This window comes from Cololabis saira, chromosome 8, assembly GCF_033807715.1.
Source record: "Cololabis saira isolate AMF1-May2022 chromosome 8, fColSai1.1, whole genome shotgun sequence".
Lineage (NCBI taxonomy): Eukaryota > Metazoa > Chordata > Actinopteri > Beloniformes > Belonidae > Cololabis > Cololabis saira.
Genome location: NC_084594.1, coordinates 11,627,845 through 11,653,071, shown reverse-complemented (window position 1 = coordinate 11,653,071; position 25,227 = coordinate 11,627,845). Strand labels below are relative to the sequence as shown.

Genomic DNA, 25,227 nt, shown 5'->3' with positions numbered 1-25,227 from the left:
AGCTATGCTACACTATAGTTGACATGATTATATTTGTCATTTAGGGTTCCTTAATCATTAGTGCACCTAAAAGGTGCACTAGTCATTTTATTTTATTTTACTTCATTTTACTTTATTTTATTTTATTTTACTTCATTTTACTTTATTTTATTTTACATATTTTACTTTATTTTATTTTATTTTATTCTAGGACACGGGCTTCCTGGTCACGTGACTCGTCTGTTTACAGACATCCGGAGAAACATGGAGGACTCCACCGGCAGTAATCCCCAAACTCTCAGATTCACAGAGAAACTGAAGTCTTGGCTCTCTTGGTCATGGACTTATGTGTGCTTCATATGGTTCGGCATGGTGCTGATCATGTTATACGTGCTGTGGAGTCCGCTGAAACTGCAGGAAACTCTTACTTCAGGTGAATTAAGGCGGGCGCTAGCTCGTTAGCCTGTGTAGCTCCGGGAGCCGCTAGTTTGACAGCTGCTCACCTGAGTGATGGAGGCGCGAATAAACCCTGCTTTCCTGCTAAAATCAGCCTGTTCAAACACGCTTTCACAGCCGATGTTGTCCTTCTCTCTTTCAAACCTGCACTGGTGTTAATTGCACTTGAAATTAAGTAGTTTATTTAGTAGTTAATTTAAGAGAGAGCAGTGATGCTCCCTCACGTTGAAACGGCTTGTTACTTGTACTTGATGTTTTCAGATCTGTTGTGATTATTCTGAAGTGTTGCTGTGTTCTTTGCTTTCAGCCTCAATGTTTTTGAATACACTCACGCCCAAATTCTATGTGGCTCTCACTGGAACTTCCTCTCTCATCTCTGGATTGATCCTTGTGAGTTTTCATCTCAGTTATTATTACCTTCTCTCTCTGCAGGAAACATTCATGAATCCAGACAGTCTCCTTTTTTTGCAGTAGTTGAACTTCCACCGCTTAATAAATGCAACTTTAGGGACACAAAATAATGCAGTAAAGTTCTGTGGATTCATTGTTTACAATAATGAAGCAATCTGAAATTCCTGAAGTGTGTCCAGAATCGCATGCACTAGTTCAGTGCTTCTCAATCCTGGTCCTCGAGTACCACTGTCCTGCATGTTTTAGATGTTTCCCTGCACCAACACACCTGATTCTAATTAAAGGTCCTAATTAGCTTGTCACCAAGGTCTGCACAGTTCTGTTGATGACACAGGTACTTGTATCACGGTGTGCTGAAGCAGGGTAGCATCTAAAACATGCAGGACAGTGGTACTCGAGGACCAGGATTGAGAAACACTGCACTAGTTTATCTGATGTGTTGGTTCTTAAATTAAGGAGAATAGGAATAGGAGAAAATGTATGATTAGTCACTGACTTAAAAAATGTCTCAAGCTAATTTATGATTAATCTAATGTTTTTCAAACACTGGGCTGCAGCACAATAGTGTGCCTTGGGAAATTATCACATCACAGTCCATCACCTGTGCAAAAAGTTTATGGCATTTTGAGCAATTTGAGAATTGAAAGTATCAAAAAAAAATTGGGTGTCTAAAAGTTGAAGGGTAACATTTTTAGGAATGCTACTTTGCTGATATAATCACAAAATAATGCGGTCAAGTTCTGTGGATTCATTGTTTACAGTAATGAAGCAATCTGAAATTACTGAAGTATGTCCAGAATCGCATGCACTAGTTGTTCAAATGAGGGAGAATAAGTCACTGACTTAAAATGTGTCTCAAGCTAATTTATGATTAATCTAAGTCATGTTTTTCAAACACTGGGCTGCCTCACAATAGTGTGCCTTGGGAAATTATCGCATCACACTTACAGTCCATCACCTGTGCTAAAAGTTTAGTGACCTGCACAGTAATTCAATACTTTCTTAATTTAAGGCAATGCAAAAGGTAGTGACAGGGGGAAAATAATTTTGAGTACTTGTGTGTGTCATGATTTGTTTGTGTTTTTTTGTATTCTAAAAATTATGCTGTGCTTGAAAAATGATTCAAAATCACTGATCCAGTTTACCCTATATGTTTGTAATGTTTATTCCAACAAGAAGGTGACATGATGTAATGTAGAATATGGACTAATTTTAGCCAGCAGACAATCTATGCAGGCATCTATGACATCTGGTCATTTCAATTTTATGGCATTTTGAGCAGTTTGAAATGCTCAAAAAAAAATTGGGTGTCTAAAAGTTGAAGGGTAACATTTTTAGGAACGCTAGTTTGCTGATATAATCACAAAATAATGCGGTCAAGTTATGTCGATTCATTGTTTACAGTAATGAGGCAATCTGAAATTACTGAAGTATGTCCAGAATCGCATGCACTAATTGTTTATCTGATGTGCTGGTTCTTAAATTAAGGAGAATAAGTCACTGACTTAAAAAGTGTCAAGCTAATTTATGATTTATCTAAGTAATGTTTTTCAAACACTGGGCTGCAGCACAATAGTGTGCCTTGGGAAATTATCGCATCACACTTACAGTCCATCACCTATGCTAAAAGTTTAGTGACCTGTACAGTAATTCAATACTTTCTTAATTTAAGGCAATTGTGAGGTAGTGACAGGGGGAAAAATCATTTTGAGTAGTTGTGTGTGTCATGATTTGTTTGTGTTTTTCTTTATTCTAAAAATTATTCTGTGCTTGAAAAATGATTCAAAATCAGTGATCCAGATTACCCTATATGTTTGTGATGTTTATTCCAACAAGACGGTGACATGTAATGTAGAATATGGACTAATTTTAGCCAGCAGACATCTATGGCATCTGGTCATTTCAATTTTATGGCATTTTGAGCAGTTTGAAATGCTCAAAAAAAAATTGGGTGTCTAAAAGTTGAAGGGTAACATTTTTAAGAACGCTAATTTGCTGATATAATCACAAAATAATGCGGTCAAGTTATGTCGATTCATTGTTTACAGTAATGAAGCAATCTGAAATTACTGAAGTATGTCCAGAATTGCATGCACTAGTTGTTTATCTGATGTGTTGGTTCTTAAATTAAGGAGAATAGGAATAGGAGAAAAGTTATGATTAATCTAAGTAATGTTTTTTAAACACTGGGCTGCAGCACAATAGTGTGCCTTGGGAAATTATCGCATCACACTTACAGTCCATCACCTGTGCTAAAAGTTTAGTGACCTGCACAGTAATTCAATACTTTCTTAATTTAAGGCAAATGTGAGGCATGCAAAAGGTAGTGACAGGGGAAAAAATCATTTTAAGTAGTTGTGTGTGTGTCATTATTTGTTTGTGGTTTTTTTCATTCTAAAAATGATGCTGTGCTTGAAAAATGATTCAAAATCAGTGATCCAGTTTACCCTATATGTTTGTGATGTTTATTCCAACAAGAAGGTGACATGTAATGTAAAATATGGACTAATTATAGCCAGCAGACAATAGAAATGATGATGGTCATTGAAGATTAAAAAAAAAAAAACACCAGCCTATTTCTTATGTTCTTTGTCATTGTAGCTTCTATGACATCTGGTCATTTAAATTTTGTGGCATTTTGAGCAGTTTGAGCATTTGAGAATTGAAAATTTGAAGGGTAACATTTTTAGGAACGCTACTTTGCTGATATAATCACAAGAGGTGGACTGTTATTTTTTCTGTGTTTGATGCTGAATTTTTTGAAAATAAGGCAGGCCAGGTTTGCTATAATACTTCAAAAATAACAAATGTGGCACACATTTGCTTGACTTAAAGGAAAATTTAATAAATGTTAATAAGAAATTGGTTAAACAAAAGGTGTAGTGTCACTGGCATAACAACACAGATGTGTCCGTTTTTTTTTTTATTGAGACAAACATTTTCAGAATCAGAATCATCTTTATTGGCCAGGTTCGAACATTGTCCAACAAGGAATTTGACTCCGGTAGTTTCGCTCTCTATGGTCTTAAGGTTATGGTCTCTATGGTTTCAAGCGTTTACTAGTGCTGTCTATTTAAAAAAAAAAAAAAAAAAAAAAAAAAAAAAGCCACTAAACGACCAAATTCTTGAACTGGTTTGCTCCTACAATAACTCAGTAGTTGTTGTCTTATGTTTTTCAAGTATGATGTCATGTTTGTCTTCACAATAGATATTTGAGTGGTGGTATTTTCGTAAATATGGGACGTCGTTCATTGAACAAGTGTCCGTGAGTCACCTGCGACCTCTGCTGGGTGGAGTGGAGAGCAGTTCTACGACTGGTCTGTTCTCTTCAGTTAACGGAGATGCAGAACCTCGACCGAGCGTCTCTGGTAAATACATGAGTGGTCCAAACAGCAATACTATTCCTGATTCAGTATCCCCTAACAACATATCCTCCTTTCGGTAGAATGCAAGGTATGGAGGAACCCTTTGAATCTTTTCAGAGGTGCAGAATACAACAGGTATGCATGGTTTTGGTGGAGTCATTCAAATCTTTTGTTGCATTTAAAACAATTAAAAGTTGTAATTAAAGATGAGGCATTTTTTTTTTTTGTTAATCTTTGAGGCAATAACATTCATTCGCTGTTCTATGACTCAAGTGATATTCTTTACTCTACAGGTACACCTGGGTCACTGGGAAAGAACCTTTGACTTACTATGACATGAATCTGTCCGCTCAAGATCATCAGACATTCTTCACAGGAGACACTCAGCAGTTAAGACCAGAGGATGCGGGTGAGTTAACCTACTGTGATATAAACCTGCCTGCTCAAGATCATCAGTGAAAAATGATTCAGAATGCAACATATTGCCAAACTGTGTTCTAATGTCATGGATCAGTGGAGCAGTGATTTTACAAGTCAGAACCCTGGGATTAAATTAACAATACAAAACAATCTGAGTTCTTTTTTTCACAGTGATGCAGAAAGCGTGGAGAGAAAGAAATCCTCAAGCTAGGATCAGAGCTGCGTACCAGGCCATAGAAATTAACCATGAGTGAGTTATACTGCACTCTTACTCACAGCATACATCTGAAGGTTTTCTTATTACGTGGGTGGCATTTCCAAGAATATTTAACGACTGCTGAAAGAATGTTTTCATATATTAAAATATATCAGAATATGTCTTTATGGACAAATTACTGCACAGCAGTATTTATAAAAGATATATATTTTTTTTTAAAAAGCACTAAAACTTAAAGATAGTGTAGTTTCTTCTTAACTATTTTCCTTGTTCTGTTTTAACTTTTTGTGTGCATGTTTACAGATGTGCTGCTGCATATGTACTTTTAGCAGAAGAAGAAGCTACAACCATCACAGAAGCGGAACGACTCTTTAAAAAAGCATTAACTATTGGTAAGGATGGGTTTAAATATACATTACGTGCTAGAATCACATATATAAGTAACAAGGAAAAGAGAAACTGCTGCATCCAATGCATATTTTTTGTCACTTTGTTGTGTGGTCAGTAATGCCTCATTTTTCATATTTGTGATGCATAGCTGGAAAAGATATCAACTTGCTAGTGTACATCAAACGTAGACTGGCCATGTGTGCACGCAAGCTGGGACGGATCAAAGAAGCAGTGAAAATGATGAGAGATGTGAGTTCCTTACGGACACAGTTACTAGCAGACACAATCTATTTACTGCACTGAAGACAATGACACTTTACTTTTCGATGTCATTGCAGTTGATGAAAGAGTTCCCATTGTTGGGAATGTTAAATATACATGAAAACCTCTTGGAAGCACTTCTTGAGCTCCAGGCATATGCTGATGTCCAAGCAGTCCTCGCAAAATATGATGGTAAGACCTTACTAAAAATGTTGAATTTCAGATTTTTCTCAAGGTATATGATAATATGCGTGACTTATGTCACAGTTAAAGTATGTTTTCCTCCATTTCAGACATCAGCTTGCCAAAATCAGCAACTATATGTTATACATCTGCACTGTTGAAAGCACGGGCTGTTTCAGATAAGTATGTTCTGTTTTTATATCAATTATAAGAGAAAGAGAAAAGAAGAACGTTTGTTTTCTGCAGCAGCATTTCATATGAGCCGTGTTGTCTTAGGTTCTCTCCAGAAGCAGCTTCCAGGCGGGGTCTAAGCACAGCAGAAATGAATGCTGTGGAAGCCATACACAGAGCTGTTGAGTTCAATCCACATGTGCCAAAGGTCAGTTATTATTACCTTAATAGTAGCTTCCAGACCATTTACAGGGCGTTACCTTGCCTTGACAGTTATCCATCCTTTTACATCCTGTATTAAAATCCGTATTTGTTTTAAATTTTCACCACTTCCATCACCTGAAGTTACTTTACAGACATACTCCTGGCTCACCAGGAGGTGTCAGTGTGGGCTCTTACACTAAAAAAGTCACGTGTACATGTATAATTCTTCCTACAGATGTGTCCGTATTACATTTATGTTATTCATATATTTGTTTTTTTATTAATATTGGTGGTATTTTAAATATGTTATGGCTGTATTTACACTTGTCAACTGATTGCTTTAAAATAGTGCCACCAAAATCTGTTAAATTTTATATAATGGTTCAAGTATTGCCAAACCATAGCTAGAGGAGATCTATCAAATATCAATCAAATCAAATATTTTAACCAAGGAAAACATTGAACTACACCTGGATATCTCACTGGCCTTTCTCATCAGTTCCATAGATTAGATGTCACTAACACACACACACACACACACACACACACACACACACACACACACACACACACACACACACACACACACACACACACACACACACACACACACACGCACACACAGATTAAAACACAACCAGTTGTCCCAGTTTAGGCTTTGTACTGTGGTTTTGTTTCGTTTCAGAGACTTTCTAAGAGAGGGAAAGATAATCAGTGTGTTTATGTGTGGATGTGGGAGATGACAGCCAGTACTTTGATCCGGGCTTTGATTTTAAAGTGAGGGCCCTCATCTTCAGTGTCTTTCCAGCTGCTCCCTCCCTGTCTTGCCCAGAGGCGGCCGTCTTCTCTCCTCTCATCACGTACCCTCATTCTGTTTCTTACCCTCTCATGTTACTTTATCCTTTCTCATCCCGCTTGAGCCAGACATGACTAGCATTGCCAACTTTTTTCAAAATGACCTCTTTGAAATAAGTTAAATAGGCAAATGGCATTAAAAAAAAAAACATACAAAAAAACCAACTCATTCTTTATGATGGATTATTTGAGCGATCGTCTTTCAGACATGAACTCAGGGATTTGTTTCATACCAAAGGCTCTCATTGCAGAGCATCAGGCATGAAGATGCAGTATTTGAGAAGATTTGACCATGTCTGATCGTAGTGTTCACATGTGACCCTGACCTTTTTAGGTGGGCAATGCATGGTGTTTTGTCCCAAAAAAGTCTGTCTGACTTACGGGTGTATCTGTAGTTTCCCTAAACAATTGAGGCTACAGAATTCTTTAGAGGAATCCATATGAACACTAAACTCGAATATTGTTCCTAGAATCATGACTCTTGTTCATAATATGCATAAAACCATCCTTCCATGCATTTACACTCACATGTAGAGGAAACAATACCCTCTTTAGATATTCTTTTGAATATCAGTGCATGAAAACAATAATCTGGGGCCGGATTCACCAATATGTTCTTAAGAACAATCTTAAGAAATGTCTTAAGATCTAAAATTAAGAAGTTCATAAGAAAGTTCTTAAGTGCAATTCCTCAATATTTTCTTAAGAACTGTAATTTCTTACGAATTTCTTATTTTTATTCTTATTTTTCCTACTTAAGAACTTCTTAAAATATGTCATTGCATTGCACGCGCCAACAAACAATATTTATACAGGTAGTTTGCGTCTTAACCTTCAGTCACTCACTAAACATGGAGAAGGAAAAAAAGAGATGCAGGAACTTTTCAAGGCAGGAGCTTGAGGTTATGGTGGATGAGATGAATGTGCGAAAAAAAAATACTATTGGGGAAAATTAATAATAATGAACTACCACGCTAACTAACATGCTAACAAACAGTTAACAGGCTCTTTGTGTAATTAATTACAAAGTATATCCTCAAACTATGACCTACTAGTCTAAACTTGTCTAAAATGTGTTGAAAAAGGTGATATTAGAGGCTTATTATTATTATTATTATTATTATTATTATTATTATTACCTTTTCACAGAAGACATTTTAAAACAGGTCAAGGTTGTCTTAAAGTTAAGAAAAAAGTCAAGAACAAATAACTTTTATTTCAAGAATACCATTTATTCTTAAGTTTTTTCTTAAGAAGAAACTTAAGAAGAAAGTTGAACTTTTAGCACAACTTTTTTGGAGAATATGAATTCTTCTCTTTATTCTTCTTAAGACTGAGTTTAAGAAAAAACACTTGAGAAGATTTTTCTTAAGAATGTTTTGTGAATCCGGCCCCTGGTCTTTATCAGGTCTTAAAATTAGAATCTGTTGGACAAATAATCTCACATTTGATTCAAAAAATACTTGGGCATTAAGATGAGTTTATGGTTAAGTCAATGATTGCAAGATGATCAGGTCTTGAGGCTGCAAATAAGCCCAAAGGATCACAATTCCATAACTCTGCGTGACAGTTATTATGATTTATTTGGTGGCACTCTGTATTACAACCAAACATTTCCACTTTAGTCTCAGCTATTGAAAGAGTATTGTTCCAGAAAACAATGGCTAACAATGGACCCCGCTAAGTAGAATGAATGTTCTCTGTACCATCCCTGCAGAGAACAGTCCAGTTTGGACAGAAGGAGATAGCCAACTACTGACAGGCTGACTTTGTGATACCGAGAAGCTTCAAGCACCTCAGTTCATTTGAAACCAAAAAGCCAACGGCAGCCTTGAAATCGTGGGCTGCTCATGAACATTGTTAGTTTGACCATTAAATGCTACATTAAGTGGTGTGCGAGTGTGTTTATTAAATTTGCCAAGTTGATTATACTTCAATATCATGCTCGACTGCATCACTAGAGTTCATTCAGATTGTTCATGATGCAATATACACACAAACTAGACCCAGATCCACACACATATCTGTTTCACTGCACACTCTCCTTCCACGTGACTTCCTTTTCCTCACGACTCATTTCTCCATCTGTCCGTCCATTCCCGTTACCCTTTGTACCAGCTAGAATTTAAGAAACTTGACAGTTTTCCAAATGCTTGGATAGCTGTTTAAGTGTTCTGCTTAACATTTACAATCTCCTTGGTTAATATATGGTCATCTAACACATTTGTAGCGACTCAGTCTCCTTCATCTTCCTAGTTTACTCAATTTAGGAGAGCAGTATTTTATTTCACCCCATACTGGTTGACATTTTCTCATCTAGATTGCCTGTCAGGCCTAACAAACGCAGAGTTTTCCGTGGTGTACCTCTGAAATTGGCTATTTGGTTTGTAAATTGAGACAGAAAACAGTGCTGGGTTCGTTTGGAATGATGATTGATGAGGTTTGATTTGGACAACAAAGAAACAGGATTTGCTCCACAGTTAAAGATTTGCCTATTTTAGAGCAGTGCTATGAATTTTCTACTAACTTTTCTCTTGTATACGTTTATAGAGTAGATGGCAGGACTCAAACTGTTTACTAAAGTTTTATAATTATTTTTTTTCTTGTTTGTCTTGTACCACTGTACATGTGTTTGTGCAACAATCACAAGCAACTACAAAAAACCGGTGCAATTGTTGCCTGTGCGCCTCATAGTGAGAAGCAAGTGCCACAGATTAGAATCAGAGGGAAGCTTATGAGTTATGCTCTGGGCTTATGACTGCTCAGGGATAAAAGGAGAACACATGAAACTCAATCCCTTCATCAAAGAGGCGACGGGGAATGGAGAGGCAGAGCTCGGAACAGGGATGTGGAGGGGGTGGGTGACAGAGGTGTCACCAGGTTTAATGCCATGGCATGCAATGAAGGACAGCTGAGCAGCCGGCCGCTCTAAATGGTTAATCTTGAAACACAGGAGACCTAGACCTACTTGTTGACTATTTACTGTCTGCTCATTCCCAGCCTCAGATTAATATGATGGAAGAGATATAAATGTAATTGTTGTTGTATAAATGTAGTTGTTGCCAAAGAACAACTTGTCTTGTGCAGATTTTATCAAAGTTTCCTACATGTTTTATGTATGTAATTCCTCTCTTTGTGAATGAATTGCATAAATTGAAAAGCAGTTGCACTGTGCTCTGCAGCTGAGTTCCTTGGTGATGGATAAATCACAGTTAAGTGATGGTTTGAGCAGAGATTGAGCAGAGCTGATATTGTACGCAGGGAGAAGGGAAAAAGAACGGCTTCTGAATGTCTTCTTGTAAGAATTTGCTGATGGCAAATGGAGCAACGTTTTGTTCTGGTTTACTTAAGATGGTAACTATGAACTTTGTAGAGGTTTTTGTTGTGTTTTTTGTTTTATTTCAGTTGTTGCCTGATAGGAATGGGCGATATTTTACCATTCACGATAAACCGTCAGGAAGGAAGGAAGGAAGGAAGGAAGGAAGGAAGGAAGGAAGGAAGGAAGGAAGGAAGGAAGGAAGGAAGGAAGGAAGGAAGGAAGGAAGGAAGGAAGGAAGGAAGGAAGGAAGGAAGGAAGGAAGGAAGGAAGGAAGGAAGGAAGGAAGGAAGGAAGGAAGGAAGGAAGGAAGGAAGGAAGGAAGGAAGGAAGGAAGGAAGGAAGGAAGGAAGGAAGGAAGGAAGGAAGGAAGGAAGGAAGGAAGGAAGGAAGGAAGGAAGGAAGGAAGGAAGGAAGGAAGGAAGGAAGGAAGGAAGGAAGGAAGGAAGGAAGGAAGGAAGGAAGGAAGGAAGGAAGGAAGGAAGGAAGGAAGGAAGGAAGGAAGGAAGGAAGGAAGGAAGGAAGGAAGGAAGGAAGGAAGGAAGGAAGGAAGGAAGGAAGGAAGGAAGGAAGGAAGGAAGGAAGGAAGGAAGGAAGGAAGGAAGGAAGGAAGGAAGGAAGGAAGGAAGGAGCGAGCGAGCGAGCGAGCCAGAAAGAAAGGAAGGAGCGAGCGAGCGAGCGAGCCAGAAAGAAAGGAAGGAGCGAGCGAGCGAGCGAGCCAGAAAGAAAGGAAGGAGCGAGCGAGCGAGCGAGCCAGAAAGAAAGGAAGGAGCGAGCGAGCGAGCGAGCCAGAAAGAAAGGAAGGAGCGAGCGAGCGAGCGAGCCAGAAAGAAAGGAAGGAGCGAGCGAGCGAGCGAGCCAGAAAGAAAGGAAGGAGCGAGCGAGCGAGCGAGCCAGAAAGAAAGGAAGGAGCGAGCGAGCGAGCGAGCCAGAAAGAAAGGAAGGAGCGAGCGAGCGAGCGAGCCAGAAAGAAAGGAAGGAGCGAGCGAGCGAGCGAGCCAGAAAGAAAGGAAGGAGCGAGCGAGCGAGCGAGCCAGAAAGAAAGGAAGGAGCGAGCGAGCGAGCGAGCCAGAAAGAAAGGAAGGAGCGAGCGAGCGAGCGAGCCAGAAAGAAAGGAAGGAGCGAGCGAGCCAGAAAGAAAGGAAGGAGCGAGCGAGCCAGAAAGAAAGGAAGGAGCGAGCGAGCCAGAAAGAAAGGAAGGAGCGAGCGAGCCAGAAAGAAAGGAAGGAGCGAGCGAGCCAGAAAGAAAGAAAGGAAGGAGCGAGCCAGAAAGAAAGAAAGGAAGGAGCGAGCCAGAAAGAAAGAAAGGAAGGAGCGAGCCAGAAAGAAAGAAAGGAAGGAGCGAGCCAGAAAGAAAGAAAGGAAGGAGCGAGCCAGAAAGAAAGAAAGAAAGGAAGGAGCGAGCCAGAAAGAAAGAAAGGAAGGAGCGAGCCAGAAAGAAAGAAAGGAGCCAGAAAGAAAGAAAGAAAGAAAGGAGCCAGAAAGAAAGAAAGAAAGAAAGAAAGAAAGAAAGAAAGAAAGAAAGAAAGAAAGAAAGAAAGAAAGAAAGAAAGAAAGAAAGAAAGAAAGAAAGAAAGAAAGAAAGGAGCCAGAAAGAAAGAAAGAAAGAAAGAAAGAAAGAAAGGAGCCAGAAAGAAAGAAAGGAGCCAGAAAGAAAGAAAGAAAGAAAGAAAGAAAGAAAAATTCCCGTTGATGACGTTTTTGTGTAACAAACATGGCGGATCTGAGAGCGAGATAGAGTTATAGTTACAAAGGTGGAGTTGAATTGGTATTTTTTTTATCGTCATTTTTATCGTTATCGGGATAAATGCCAGAAATTATCGTGATACACTTTTTTAGTCTATACCGCCCATCCCTAATGCCTGCCTTATTTAGCTTTTAATGAGGAATGTGAGGGGGTCGTGTGAGGGAGAGAATGCAGTTGTAAAGTTGCAAAATGTCTGCCTGTATAAGATAAGAATATGCAATAATAAATAAACGACCTTAGTGTCTAATGATGAAGACTAAAGACTGGACTCTGGAGGCTAAATGTAAAAATGATGTTCACCCTTTCATCCACACACAAATGCTGTTTTAGGGGACAGAATACCCCCCCACCTCCCTGAAAACTCCTTCAAAGGAGATTTCTCAGTAATTCAGTTTGCAGTCTATGGATGAAGACGTGAAGAATGTAGACTTTTGGAACTGTGTCCCAAGTATACACTGCTCATCATCGCCCGATTCCTCAGATTTCGGATTGCAATAAACCACCGGCTTGCTGCTCCTTGTTTAGATTGGCATTTATGTGACCGGTGTTGTTGAGTAGTTATGTAGTATTCGTTTACAGGTGATCTAGATCAGGGGTCGGCAACCCAAAATGTTGAAAGAGCCATATTGGACCAAAAACGCAAAAAACAAATATGTCTGGAGCTGCAAAAAATGAAAAGTCTTTTATAAGCCTTAAAATGAAGGCAACACATGCTGTATGTATCTATATTAGTTATAACTGGGGGAAGATTTTTTTTTTCATTATGCACTTCGAGAAAAAAGTCGAAATGTCGAGAAAAAAGTCGAAATGTTGAGAAAAAAGTCGAAATGTCGAGAAAAAAGTCGAAATGTCGAGATTAATGTTGAAGTACAATCTCGAGAAAAAAGTCAAAATGTTGAGAAAAAAGTTTAAATGTCGAGGAAATACTCAAAACTTCGTGAAAAAAGTTGAAATGTTGAGAAAAAAGTTGAAATGTCGAGATTAAAAAGGAAGAAAAAAAAGGAAAAAAGGGGGAAAAAAAGGTCAAACATTTTTGAAAAAGCTCCAGGTAGCCACAAGGGCGGCGCTAAAGAGCTCTAGAGCCACGGGTTGCCGACCCCTGATCTAGATGGATATTGTTTTTATACAGCAAAATAGTAATCTGGCAGAAGATAGTTTTTATTTTGGAACACAGTTTGAAAAATAATGCTTGTGTGTGACTGGTGGAAGGAGCCTTAATTCAGGTGAAATGTATTACCTATTATCATAAAGCTTTATTTAACATCTAATCGGTGTATGTAAGCTTTGAATAGTTACTACAGAAATAAGTCTTCTCCGTTATGGAAAGTTGGAAATAGAATTTGCTAATTTAATTACAGATTGCAAGGGAAGTGGATGTGTTCACATGTCCTGTTCATTTGTTGTTCTTATGTCCGGGGAAGTAGAAGCCAAGCTTCTTGTGTGGCGGGCTGACGTATGTGAGCTTGAGAAAAACACGGATGCGCCTGGGTAGACGGCGGCCCAGGAGGGCAAAGGGTGGAGACAGACAGGGGAAGATGGGTGAAGCAGCAAGGTCCGGCTGGCTGGCTGAGCTTGTGACCGTGGAAGGGATTAGACGGGATTAACTGTGGGGTAACCTTCCCAAAGTGTCAGTCCAGGGATCCGGAGCGCTGTGAAGCTGGCCGCCTGGGAATGCAGCCCGGGGGGCCCCATCCCTGCACAGGGGTTTTGTTTAACACAGTCCCCCGCCACACCGGCCCTCACGGAGATGCACACAGCGGCCACTTCAGTAGCTACGCCAGGTGTATGTGCCTGAAAATACTTAAATACTTCAATGTTTTTGTTGTTGAACAAAGCGGCAATGGTTAAAAAAGTTATTTTATAGCAATTTTCTTAATTTCAGATGGACTTGTCTGTTCTGTTTTTACATTTTGTTGGGTTTTTTTTTTTTATATATTTTGAAATTTAGATTTTAAGCAAGAAACAAAGTGTGACAATGTTCATTCATTAAATACAACATTAAAGGAGACCTATTAGGAAAAACACATTTTTTCTTGCTTTAACATATATAAAGTGGTCTCCCCTCAGCCTGCCAACTCAGAGAAGGAGGAAAGCAACCAAATTCTGCAGTGTCTGTACAGCCGCCCGGATGAGCCGTCCAGTGTGATGTGGATCTACGAGCCGTTCAGATTCTACTCCCGTCGTTACGTAACGACGGGAGCTAAATACGCTGTTAAGGTGCTATGAGCAGCCAAACCTACAGGGGGCAGTGTAACGAGAAGCATAAAGTCATGCTAGCCAATCAGAATCCTGGAAAAAAACATCAACAAATGACACGTGTAACTTCCAGTTACTTCCAAGATGAACGAGTCTTTCGTTTGGAGTGACAGAGAAGTAGAGTTACTAAGTGTGACGTTAGAATATAAAATACAAGAAACTATTGACGGTGACCAAACAAATTGTAAACACAGGTCGCACACATGACGCTGCATTGCAAAAACTCAAAATCTTACCAGGAATATTTGTCTTCTTTCTAGTTAAAATGTCAAATTTTTTGTCAAAAAAAACTCATTACACTTAAAACAAGAGTCATCACCAGATAAATAACTTATTTGACAATTTTCACCCGTTTCAAGTAAATTTTCACTTTTTTCCAGTGATGACTCTTGTTTTAAGTGTAATGAGATTTTTTTGACAAAAAATTTAACATTTTAACTAGAAATAAGACAAATATTCTTGTTAAGATCTTGAGTTTTTGCAGTGTGGTGACGTTTCTGTGGCATAATGTGACGTTCTGAAGCCTAAATGTCCGTTTCCCTCCGTTTACAAGCAAACGTGAAGACGGAGTTTTTGCAAATCTCCACTTTGGCCGGAGTTTTCAGAAATTATCGTTTTTTGTGACTTTGAGCTTCGTTTTCGTGTAAACGAACGGCCAAAACGCATGAAAACGCCACCTTTTTTGCTATGTTTAAACGGGGCCTCAGAATCCCTCATAGATAATGAGGTTAGAGAATCTGATGATAAAGACATGGCTCAGAGGCTGGATTTCTAATTTATTTAGCAAAAAAAAATCAAAGCTTGTTTTTAAGACATTCAAGGCCTGTTTAAAATAGGTATTAGATGCCATAATAGGTCTCCTTTAAATAGGCCATTTAATGGTTTTATGTTTCTTGACATGTATACTTTGTTGTAGTGGTGAATTATCCTCACACACGTGAGCAGATGTTTGCTTACGCTAATTTGACTGCTCACAAGACACTTGAATACGTTCACGAGATAACAGTAAATGTACGCTGTGTCAGAATCCTCTCTGCCACTGGGAAGGTCTCTTCATGCAATCGTCAATCTGAAATAACAGAGGTACAGAGCTTCTAATGTTACCAAAGATTAAACTAAAATTGCTAGAAGTCTGAATAATGTGGCCATTTTAACAACTCTGCATCCATTGTTGGGCGGCGTTTTCCCACTGACAATTAGAAAAGATGAATGCTAAAAGTCTGAAGGCCTTTGTCCACGTTCTTTTCCAAGATTTTACATTTTTGTTGAATTCTTTTTCTTAAATCATCCAGCCTGACATAAGAAAAACAGAGCTAAGCGCTTACTTCATATGAGTGTCCAAACACACAGAAAGGAGAGAAAAATACAGCTGAATGTGGCAGGTTGTCACAAATTAGATTCAGATGAAATCAGACCATATACGTTTTACATACCGAGTCCATTTAGACCAGACCCCATCGAATTGTTCTGTATGCTCTCTGAGGGAAAGAGACAAGATTTCCAAAATGCAAATCTCCGTCAGCTTGAGGGCAGAGAGGGGGATGTTGGAGAGCCTTTCCCTCCCACCTTGAAAAATTGCAAAATAAAGCTCTCAACAAATAACTCGCATGATGAAAATATATTTAGTCTGCAGAAAATGAGTCAAGGGAGTTACACAACAGGAATGAGTAAGTAAAGTGGTGACTGACAAATGAAAAGATGGTGTTAAATGGAAGTAAGCTGCGCCAAAGCAGACATTTGAAGAAGAAAACAAGCTCAAATGAGCACACTTGAAAATAATTTAAGCAAGGAGCTGATGACTTCTCATTATACTAAAAAATACTTTCTCAAGTCCTGTTGAATTTGGCACTTTTCACAAGCATTTGGGTGTGTTGGGTAACGCAGCATCACCTGTGTTTTTAAGATATTTCATCAAGGAACTGCCAAGGCAAGTTTATTTGTATAGCACATTTCATGTACAAGAAAATGTAAAGTGCTGTACATAAAAATATGTTTTTTTTAAATGCATTAAAAATTTAAATGGTTTAAAAGCAGAAATTAAAGAGAGCCATAAACTTCCATCTCCACAATGACTTTTTAACAACGTTGAGAGGAGTGTGCCTTGATTATGCTTATTTTTTCTAAGAAGAGGTAATTTTCATTTGAGCAAACCAGTTTTTGCTTGACTTACAACAGCATTTGCGCATTAGTCTGAGAATCAAAGTGATAAAGTTGCTTCAGCTGATTTTGCTTTTTAAATTGCAGCATGTCAACTTAATGGTTCCTAAATGATTACATGTTAAACAGATGGTGCAAAACTGTGGTATAGGTGTCCCTGTACTCGTTTTTTGGCATCAAATTTGATATTTCTTTAAATAAATGAGGAACATATGTCATTCTCAGGATTTGATGTTATTTTTGAACCATTTTCATTGAAAATACAAAAACTGAAATCAATTGCATACCAATTCAGTCTTTTCTTTACATCCTACTCAACATCTTAGCTGTTTAGTTGTAGGACTGTAGTGTGCATTTAACTTGTCTGTGTTCATGTTCTTTAGTGATTGATCCCAGTTATAAAGCCAGACGGACAAACGGAACAATTAGGACAATTAGGCCACAAAGAGGTGCTACGCAGGATAACTATGATAACGGTTGCTTTTTCCCCATCTGTCTTTCTGCAGTACTTATTAGAGATGAAGAGTCTGATCCTGCCTCCAGAGCACATCTTGAAGAGGGGTGACAGTGAGGCAGTAGCATACGCTTTCTTCCACCTGCAGCACTGGAAGAGAGCAGAAGGAGCCTTAAACCTACTACACTGCACCTGGGAGGGCAGTATGTAGCAACTTTATCTCCTCTACTTTATCACCACTTATTCTCCATGTTACAGGGAGAACATTATCGGCAGGCTTTTATGACAATGTCACTTTTTATTTTTACGATCTGAGATGCCAAGTTTGTGTTTTTTCATCTTTGCCTTTACAGCCTTTCGGATAATTCCTTACCCACTGGAGAAGGGTCACTTGTTTTATCCCTACCCAGGATGCACAGAAACAGCAGATAGGGAACTACTGCCCTGTATGTACCATTTGAACCTCACATTAAGGTGTTGACTCGCACCATTTCTGACGATATCTTTTTGTCCCTGTTTGTTTTCCCCACTCATCTGGCCTAGCGTTCCACGAGGTGTCTGTATACCCAAAGAAAGAGCTTCCCTTCTTCATACTCTTCACAGCGGGCCTTTGCTCTTTCACTGCCATGCTGGCCATGCTCACACATCAGTTCCCTGAGCTCATGGGTGTTTTTGCCAAAGCAGTAAGTATATTATTGGCTTGTATTACCAAATCTTAATTCAGCTAGCCCTCCTAATCATTATTTAGTCAACTCTGTAAGTCATTCCTCCTTAATTTATTTATTTACTTCCTTATTTATCTGGACAACATGCTTTTGGTCTGTTCTTTCCAAAATGCATATTGTCTTGTAACTCAAACCTTTCAGCCTTTTAACATCTGTCTTCTATCACTGTCAGCGAAACTGTTTGCTCATGGAAAAAAGGCCTGTAAAGTTTTTTTTTGTTTTTTTTTTTTCCTCAAAATGCTTTGTACTCTCTACCTTACGCTATGAGTGACAACAGCTGAACAGTGCAAGCATGAAGCCACAGCAAGCACGCTGCCTTAAACAGCTTTCTCTTCTGTTTATCTACACGGGAAATGTTGCCTCTTTGGTCTTTAGCCTGGTTGCTTCTCTCTGCAATGCGGCTAATCTTTGGTTTATTGTCAGATTGTTTATTAGGTCTGTCTTTACTAAGACTGATTTGGCCCGTAGCAAAAACAAGGTCACAGAGAACATCTAGTCCTCTTCCTTTTGTTATGAGAAAGATTGGGCGCAGTTTGGACTTTTACTACACGCCCGGCGAGCCTGGTTTGTGTAATGTTCAGATGGAAAGCATGGAATCGCTGAGAGAAGAACACGGAGGTTTTTCACTGCTTTCTGACGTAAAACAGATTTCATTTCATCTGCAACACGAGACCCTGGTGGCTGTGCTGTTTGCACTTCCTTTATTTATGGAAAACAGAGCTGCGTGATATGTTTCGTATATGAAACTGCATCCAAGAGTACTCAAAGTGCACTTGTCTAGCAGGATTAAAAACACCCACATCTCAAGGACACCTCAAGTCAATTCAGTAATAAACTACACATATTCCATGTTATTGTACACTTAACTAGACTAATTCATTGTGAATCCAAGTTTAATGTTAGATCTAAGTTTATGTGCACTGAGCTGGTAGTTACATACACATGAGCAATTAAGTTATTGTATCTTTTAGTCAAAATGATCATAATTATATTTGGATTTCACTATTTTTTTTGGTCAGTGATTGAAACGTTCTTATATTTTGATATTACACTGTACCAGAGAAAGTTTTCAGTTTGTGTGTAGGGATGTGTCAACTGTAGACGGTCCTTTTGAAATTTGGTGCCAAGAGTTTAAAAGCGAAACTCTGGATGAAAGGATCTAGTTCTTCTTTTTGTGTTTCTGAAAAGTCTGGTTTCATTTCCTGTATTACATTTTTAATTACCTACATGACAAATATTTTAAAAGCCTGAAGCTGCGTCCGAAATTCCATACTTCCACCCTAATGAGTAGCAAAAACAGTATGTGAGATTTTTTAGTGCGTCCGAAACATTAGTACGTACTCAATAGTATGCACTATCCATACTCATTCCGGAGAAATTTATTAGTGTGGATTGATGGACACTAGCTAAGCAGAAACTTCCCACAATGCAATGCAGCGGTGTTTGGTTGCTAGGTGCTGCGTAGAGACGTATATGTCATAAGTATAATAATATTATTATATAATATTAATATTATAATATTCATATAAAATAATATTATATAATGTCATCTTGTTTGGGCCAGGATAAACAGGAAAGAGCTGAGCGTTGCGCTGCTACTGCTGCTGTGACAGGAGTTGTTACCATGGTAACAACTCCCCCTCCCAACGGCAGGAAGTGACGTGTGCGCTCTGAGTAGTACGTCCGAATTAATGCATACTACTGATATTTACTCAAAAGTGGGCTGAACTTAAGTATACGTTTTGAGTATATACAGGACTGTCTCAGAAAATTAAAAATATTGTGATTTCCCGTATTGCAATTACAAAAACAAAAATGCTGATCATGGCTTACAGCTTAAGAAAACTCAAATATCCTATCTCAAAAAATTTGAATATTCTGGGAATCTTAAGATGTAAGCCATAATCAGCAATATTAAAATAATAAAAGGCTTGCAATATTTCAGTTGATTTGTAATGAATCCAGAATGTATGACATTTTTGTTTTTTTAATTGCATTACAGAAAATAAAGAACTTTATCACAATATTCTAATTTTCTGAGACAGTCCTGTACTGTTTAGAATGGCATTTCGGACGCACCGCAAGAGTGTTAAAATGTGATCGACAAGTTCTGCTGACACAAAGCTAATGGTTGTTTCTGCTCTTCCAGTTCTTCAGCACACTCTTTGCACCACTGGGCTTCTTCGCAGACAAGATGGAAAACTTCATGCCGTCCAGTTTTTGGCACCAGCTGACTCGGATCTGACCCCCGTCTCTGTCTCTTAACACGCACAAACACACACGAAAACACACGCACACACAAACACGACGCAAACACTCATAAACACCAACACAACTCCAGTTTCTGGGACAAAAAGCGCCATAGTCTCCTGTCTTCAGCATGGCTGTCCACTTGCTGCATTGTTATTGATTATGTTGGCTGAGGTTGTATCAACACAGCAATAGCACTCCTCAGATGCTCTCCCACACTGTTCCAGCTGCCAGAGTTTTTCCAAGAACACATTTGGTGAATACTGGCCAACTACTTCACAGGGTCATTCACTTGTCGCCATGTTAGCATGGCAAAAATTTGAAAGAAGAAATACAGTTTACACGAGCCAGACTGTAAAAATTGGAGGGTTGCTCTTTGTTTGATCACAAAAAAAACTGTAAACATTGCAACCTGCAATGCTTTTACTGATCTTTTCAGTACTCTCAACTGATTTCATACAATATGTTCAGGTGCAGCTTTGCCGTTTCTCTCTTGTCGAGTCAAAAACGTATTTATATCTTTCAGTCTGTTATCCATCAGGGCCCCTTTAGATTTAATTCAGATTTAAGAGTCCGAGACTTCATGAAAGAGGAAGTTTGATTTACAGCCTCTAGATGGATGCAGTATATATATAACACATCTGCAGTGCAGCAGTTGTTACCAGAACCGGAAACGTTGCCTCGTTCCACTGACATTCACTCATCTCTGTTTTACAAAAAAAGCTGACATTTCCATGACGAATGCAGATACTGTAAGAGCTTTCCAAAACAATTACACATTTAAATGTCATAGTTTTTTTTTTTTTTATTCTGTCCCAGTCAGTGAGAAGTGGTGTAATAGCATCTAATGTTTAAAATGCATGACTAATTAAACTATAACACCACCCATTCCCGATAGATGTGCCGTAATATTGTGATGTCACCTCATCCCAACAATTAATTACATGACGAGTTTTATAGCATTTATATCCAGTGAAATTTACTTTTACAGATTGTGATTTTTGAAAGTTGTTACATTATCAGAGACCAGAACAATCTTAAGCTCATGTGTCTGGGTATTCAGAGTATTAATACCTTTTTTGCTCAAAAAAAGCAAATAAAATGTGACAATATAAAAATGACACTTTAGTACATCACATTACTAAATAACTGCAGTGCTGCTAACTGCATATCTAATTGACTTTGATTCTAGCTGCAGTGTTCATGTGAAGTTTAGTTACAGGTCTACTCAGTTTGATTAAAGATGCACTATTAAACAGTATCAGCATCATTTTTGGATTGAAATAGATACAATTTAAAGAAAAAAAAGGGAAACAGGTTTGAGATTAGGTCATTGTCTTCTCGTACTGTGCCAGTTATTTCAGTCTCATGGATGATGTCAGTTACATGGATCTTCTCAAAAATACAAGAAGTACTTGTTTTTTTTTTATTCCACTCTGGCTTGTTGAAATTACAATAAAATAACAATGTCTAGCTGTGGTGTGCTGAGGACAGGAGAACATATATGAACAGCGCTGACTGCCTTTGGAGGGGTCTGACAGCTAAATGTACAATAAAATGCTCTTTCAGTGCAGTCTCTGTGCACGTGTGATGCTTTCTTACCTACAGGACAGTGGTTTTTGATGATACGACAAAGGTGGATGAGATGGTGGATAAGATCCCCCTTTGAGCCTCTATAAGGGCTTGTTTATAGATGAGTAACGACACTCCTTTCTCCTCAGGATAAACACGCCCTCTTTTGGGAGGAGGACTAAAACTACGGGAGGAAAGTGAGAAAGCAGACGTGGAATCGTGTCTAAAAGTTGTTTCATTGTGTTCTCAAAAAAAAAAAAAGAAAAGTAGGAGGATGAAAGGAGAGACTTTTGGGAATCTGTGGGACCCAGACAATCTTTGAGTTTACTTTTCTGGCAATTAGTTCATATGTTTGTGTACAGTTCTTATGTTAAGTCATTTTATTATAAAGCATCTTGAAAGTTAATAGTTGTCATACAATATAATTATGGTGGAATAGGTTCACAGTAACAAAACACTTCACAGAAAGCCAAAACAGAAAAATAAAGCATAAATACATTTCCTGGAGATTCAATACGGTAATTACATACAGTCACGGCCCAGGGCCACTTAATTAGGTATACCTGGTATATCTAATAAAGTGTTGAGTGTATTTCTGAGACTGCACCATGCTCAAGCCCCGGGGATGTTTGCATCGTGCTGTCGCCTTGATAGTGCTATAAAAACCCACTGTTGTGATTTTACCGCTCTTCTAGCATTAGCAGATGCTTTTTTTTCCCCCCAAGTGAACTACTGATGCCGTAGTCGTCCTCTTTGGTTTATGCATGAGTGAGTGGTGAGCAGCTGTAATGAAAATCTTTGTTGACGGCACGTCAAGTGTTTGCTCTCAGTGCAGTAACTAAGTTCCAGGGGGCATGTTGAAACATGAAATGCTCCCCCGACCTCCATGGCAGAGACAGAGCCTCAACGTCAGAGTATCAGTGAAAACATGAAAGTACAAAGATGAAGGGACAAACTTGATACGAACAGAGTATACTCGGCAGCTTTTGATTGATTCTTTTTTGTGATAAAAACATATGCACCATTTGTGACCAGCGCAGCTGGTAGGGCAGGAAGAAAATTGAAACATAGAAATAATCGGGTGTAAATGCACCAGTAAGAAAGTGCCGGGGTGGCGTAGTGTACAAGAAAAGAAACAGTTATGAGAGTTGACCCAGTAAATAAGAGGTTTAAACAGGCTGCAGCCAACAAAGTAAGCTTGTGAGTTAGATGAATCACTGAAGGCTCTGGGATCGGAGCCAACTGTGTTCCTGAAGGTCACATGCTGTGGCAAGAGTTGCACTCCTGAAAACAAGGGACAGATACACTTAACCCACATTTACTGTATTGTGTCTGTCCACGTTTCACTGAGGCCCTTGTGACTGAAGAATCTGGATATTTGCAATACTTTGAATGAGTTATCAGTTGCTCACATCATTATTTTTTGTTCCACGCATAAATGTATCACTTTTTAATGGCTGCATTTCTACATTAAAACCCAATATATCAATTTAAAACAAGAAAGGCTATTTTATCAGTCAGTTCCCAAAACACTTGCTTCTGGAACTGAACATCGTTGCACATCAATCATCGACTGATTTTGCTGTCGTTGTATCGGCCAATTTGGCCGTAAAGACCTCAGGACTCCAACAGTGCACGGTAAGTGTTGTGCAGTCTTTCTAACTGTAACAGGCTCTCTGTTGTGAGAACGTGGCTAATGGAGGGACTGCAGGTTCTACTTTTCAGGATGCATTGTGGGATACATTGAGTGCACTGTAAGATCTCTGCATATCCAGACAGCAGTAAAAGCTGCATCCACATAGGGCACTATGTAGTGAGTAGGGGCTGATTTTAGACAGAGTTCCACCTATGTCCCTTAAGAAAGTCACGTGACCCATTAAACCCTCCTGCCCTGTCAGTGTGTCAGTGGTTTAATCTGCAGATGAAGGTTAACTTGATCTCAGTTGTCCTCAAACAAAATTCAAATCAAATCAGAGATCTCTTGTTTACGGAGGAGTATTAGGGCCATGCAGGAGAAAAAATATTTGAGAGGGGAAGATTTTTTTTTATTGTGCACTTCGAGAAAAAAGTCAAAATGTCAAGATTAATGTTGAAGTACAATTTTGAGAAAAAAGTCGAAATGTCGAGAAAAAAGTCGAAATCTCGAGATTAATGTTGAAATAAAATTTCAAGAATAAAGTCAAAGTCATTTCGCCTTTTTTCCTCAACATTTCAACTTTATTCATGAAATTTTGACTTTTTTCTCGACATTTCGACTTTTTTCTCGAAGTGCATAATGAAAAAAAACTTTTCCTCTTCTGAAATATTATTTTCATTTTTCTCCTGCCTGGCCCTAATACTCTTCCGTACTTGCTGCACTTCTTTTATTTATTTTTTGTACCCGGATTTATACTCTTTTAGGATGCTGCCTCTAAATTATGATGATCAGAAAATCCTGTTTACAGTGCAGAAGTACATATTGTTTCTGTTTATAATTCTTTGCCTACTTGTTAATTCACAATACCATGCAACAGACTTTACAGTTCATGACTATCATACAATCTTCTCTGTTCTGTTTTTATTTATTTATTTATTTATCTATTGCCTTGTGCAGCCCTGGGTTTTGTTCACTGTTCCTGATTCCTGCTGTTATCCGTTAGTGAGTCTGACATGAAAAACCTTTTTATTTTCAAAGCAGTTTCTGACGGGTACATTAAGAATGATCTGTCCCATTGGACACCAGGTGGATTGCTAGTGAATTTATCATTACTTAACGAGCTTAGTCTGACTTTTATGGGTCTGAAGTCTGAAGCTTATGAGGGAAAATAGCTCCATTGCCGATTTAAATGAGGACAGAAGCAAAAATAGAACCAAAATAAAATAAGGACTCATGTGTATATTGAGGGTTTTTCACAGTTTCGCTCTCGACAGTGAATACATTAAGGGAAGTAAAGCAGTGCCCAAAGAACAAATATCAGCTCTGCACATTTACATACTAAATCCAATCCATGTGAGCTGGCTGAGTGACTTTAAGACATCAGAACATTAAACATAGAGTGGGGACTTAAAAACTGTAAGCTTAGCACAAGTAAGAAAATGGCACTAAACCCTAAAATGCTTGTGACTGGATAAATGTGCCAGTTAGATGAATGAGATTGTGAGGATTTGGGATTGGGTTTTAAAAATAGTCATCTACATCTACAGAAACATGAAATATATTAAATTCTACTTCTCCTCCCTGTAACTTAGGAGTATGAGCACTGGCCACGTTTTCAATGTGCAAATGTGCAGTACAATAAAAGCTATAGCCAAGTGTAATGTCATGTCCACATAAAACTCTCTGATAGCTTCATGACGTCCGTGTTCTCCTTTGAAAAGAAACGTCCAGGACTTCTCCAGTACTTTTACTCAGACTTGCCAAGCATCATCAAGAGCTGAAACTACAGTTAACTGCTTATCAGTCATTTCATTAGATGGAATTCACTGATTTGACTGCTCCAAGAGAAAATTGAGCCTGTTTGGTTTTAAAATTGACACGTCACCGTTTTTCTTTTCTGTTTTTTGAGCAGGAATTGCAACATTTCGTGAGAACGTTAAGCATCCACGTGGGGCCAAAGGGGTTCTCTGGAGACCATTGTTTCAAAAAGAAATGCCAGCTTGATATCACCATGATGGCAGAGAATGCTTGAAATGCAGCTCCTGTTATTTTTACAGACTTTAAATGCATCACACAAGGTAGAGGACACAGCACAGCGCGTGATGTCCCGGGACATAGTTTTGCTCCATGAGCATTTTACTTGCAGAAACTCATCTTATTTCAATTTCCTGGATATTTTGTGATCAAATCCTGCTTTCCAAC

The 25,227-nt window shown here is 38.6% G+C and overlaps 1 protein-coding gene across 1 annotated transcript; it reads left to right on the top strand.

The window, feature by feature from the left end:
* The first annotated feature begins 243 nt into the window (after positions 1 to 243).
* Positions 244 to 21,390, top strand: st7l (suppression of tumorigenicity 7 like). The gene is made up of 15 exons (XM_061726761.1): positions 244 to 412; positions 743 to 825; positions 4,055 to 4,214; positions 4,292 to 4,346; positions 4,505 to 4,620; positions 4,803 to 4,881; positions 5,152 to 5,240; positions 5,387 to 5,487; positions 5,577 to 5,691; positions 5,793 to 5,865; positions 5,959 to 6,061; positions 16,895 to 17,045; positions 17,196 to 17,288; positions 17,386 to 17,525; positions 19,717 to 21,390. Exons 1-15 carry the CDS (start codon positions 244 to 246, stop codon positions 19,810 to 19,812), a joined length of 1,623 nt encoding a protein of 540 aa, XP_061582745.1. The 3' UTR covers positions 19,813 to 21,390.
* Positions 21,391 to 25,227: the final 3,837 nt, after the last annotated feature.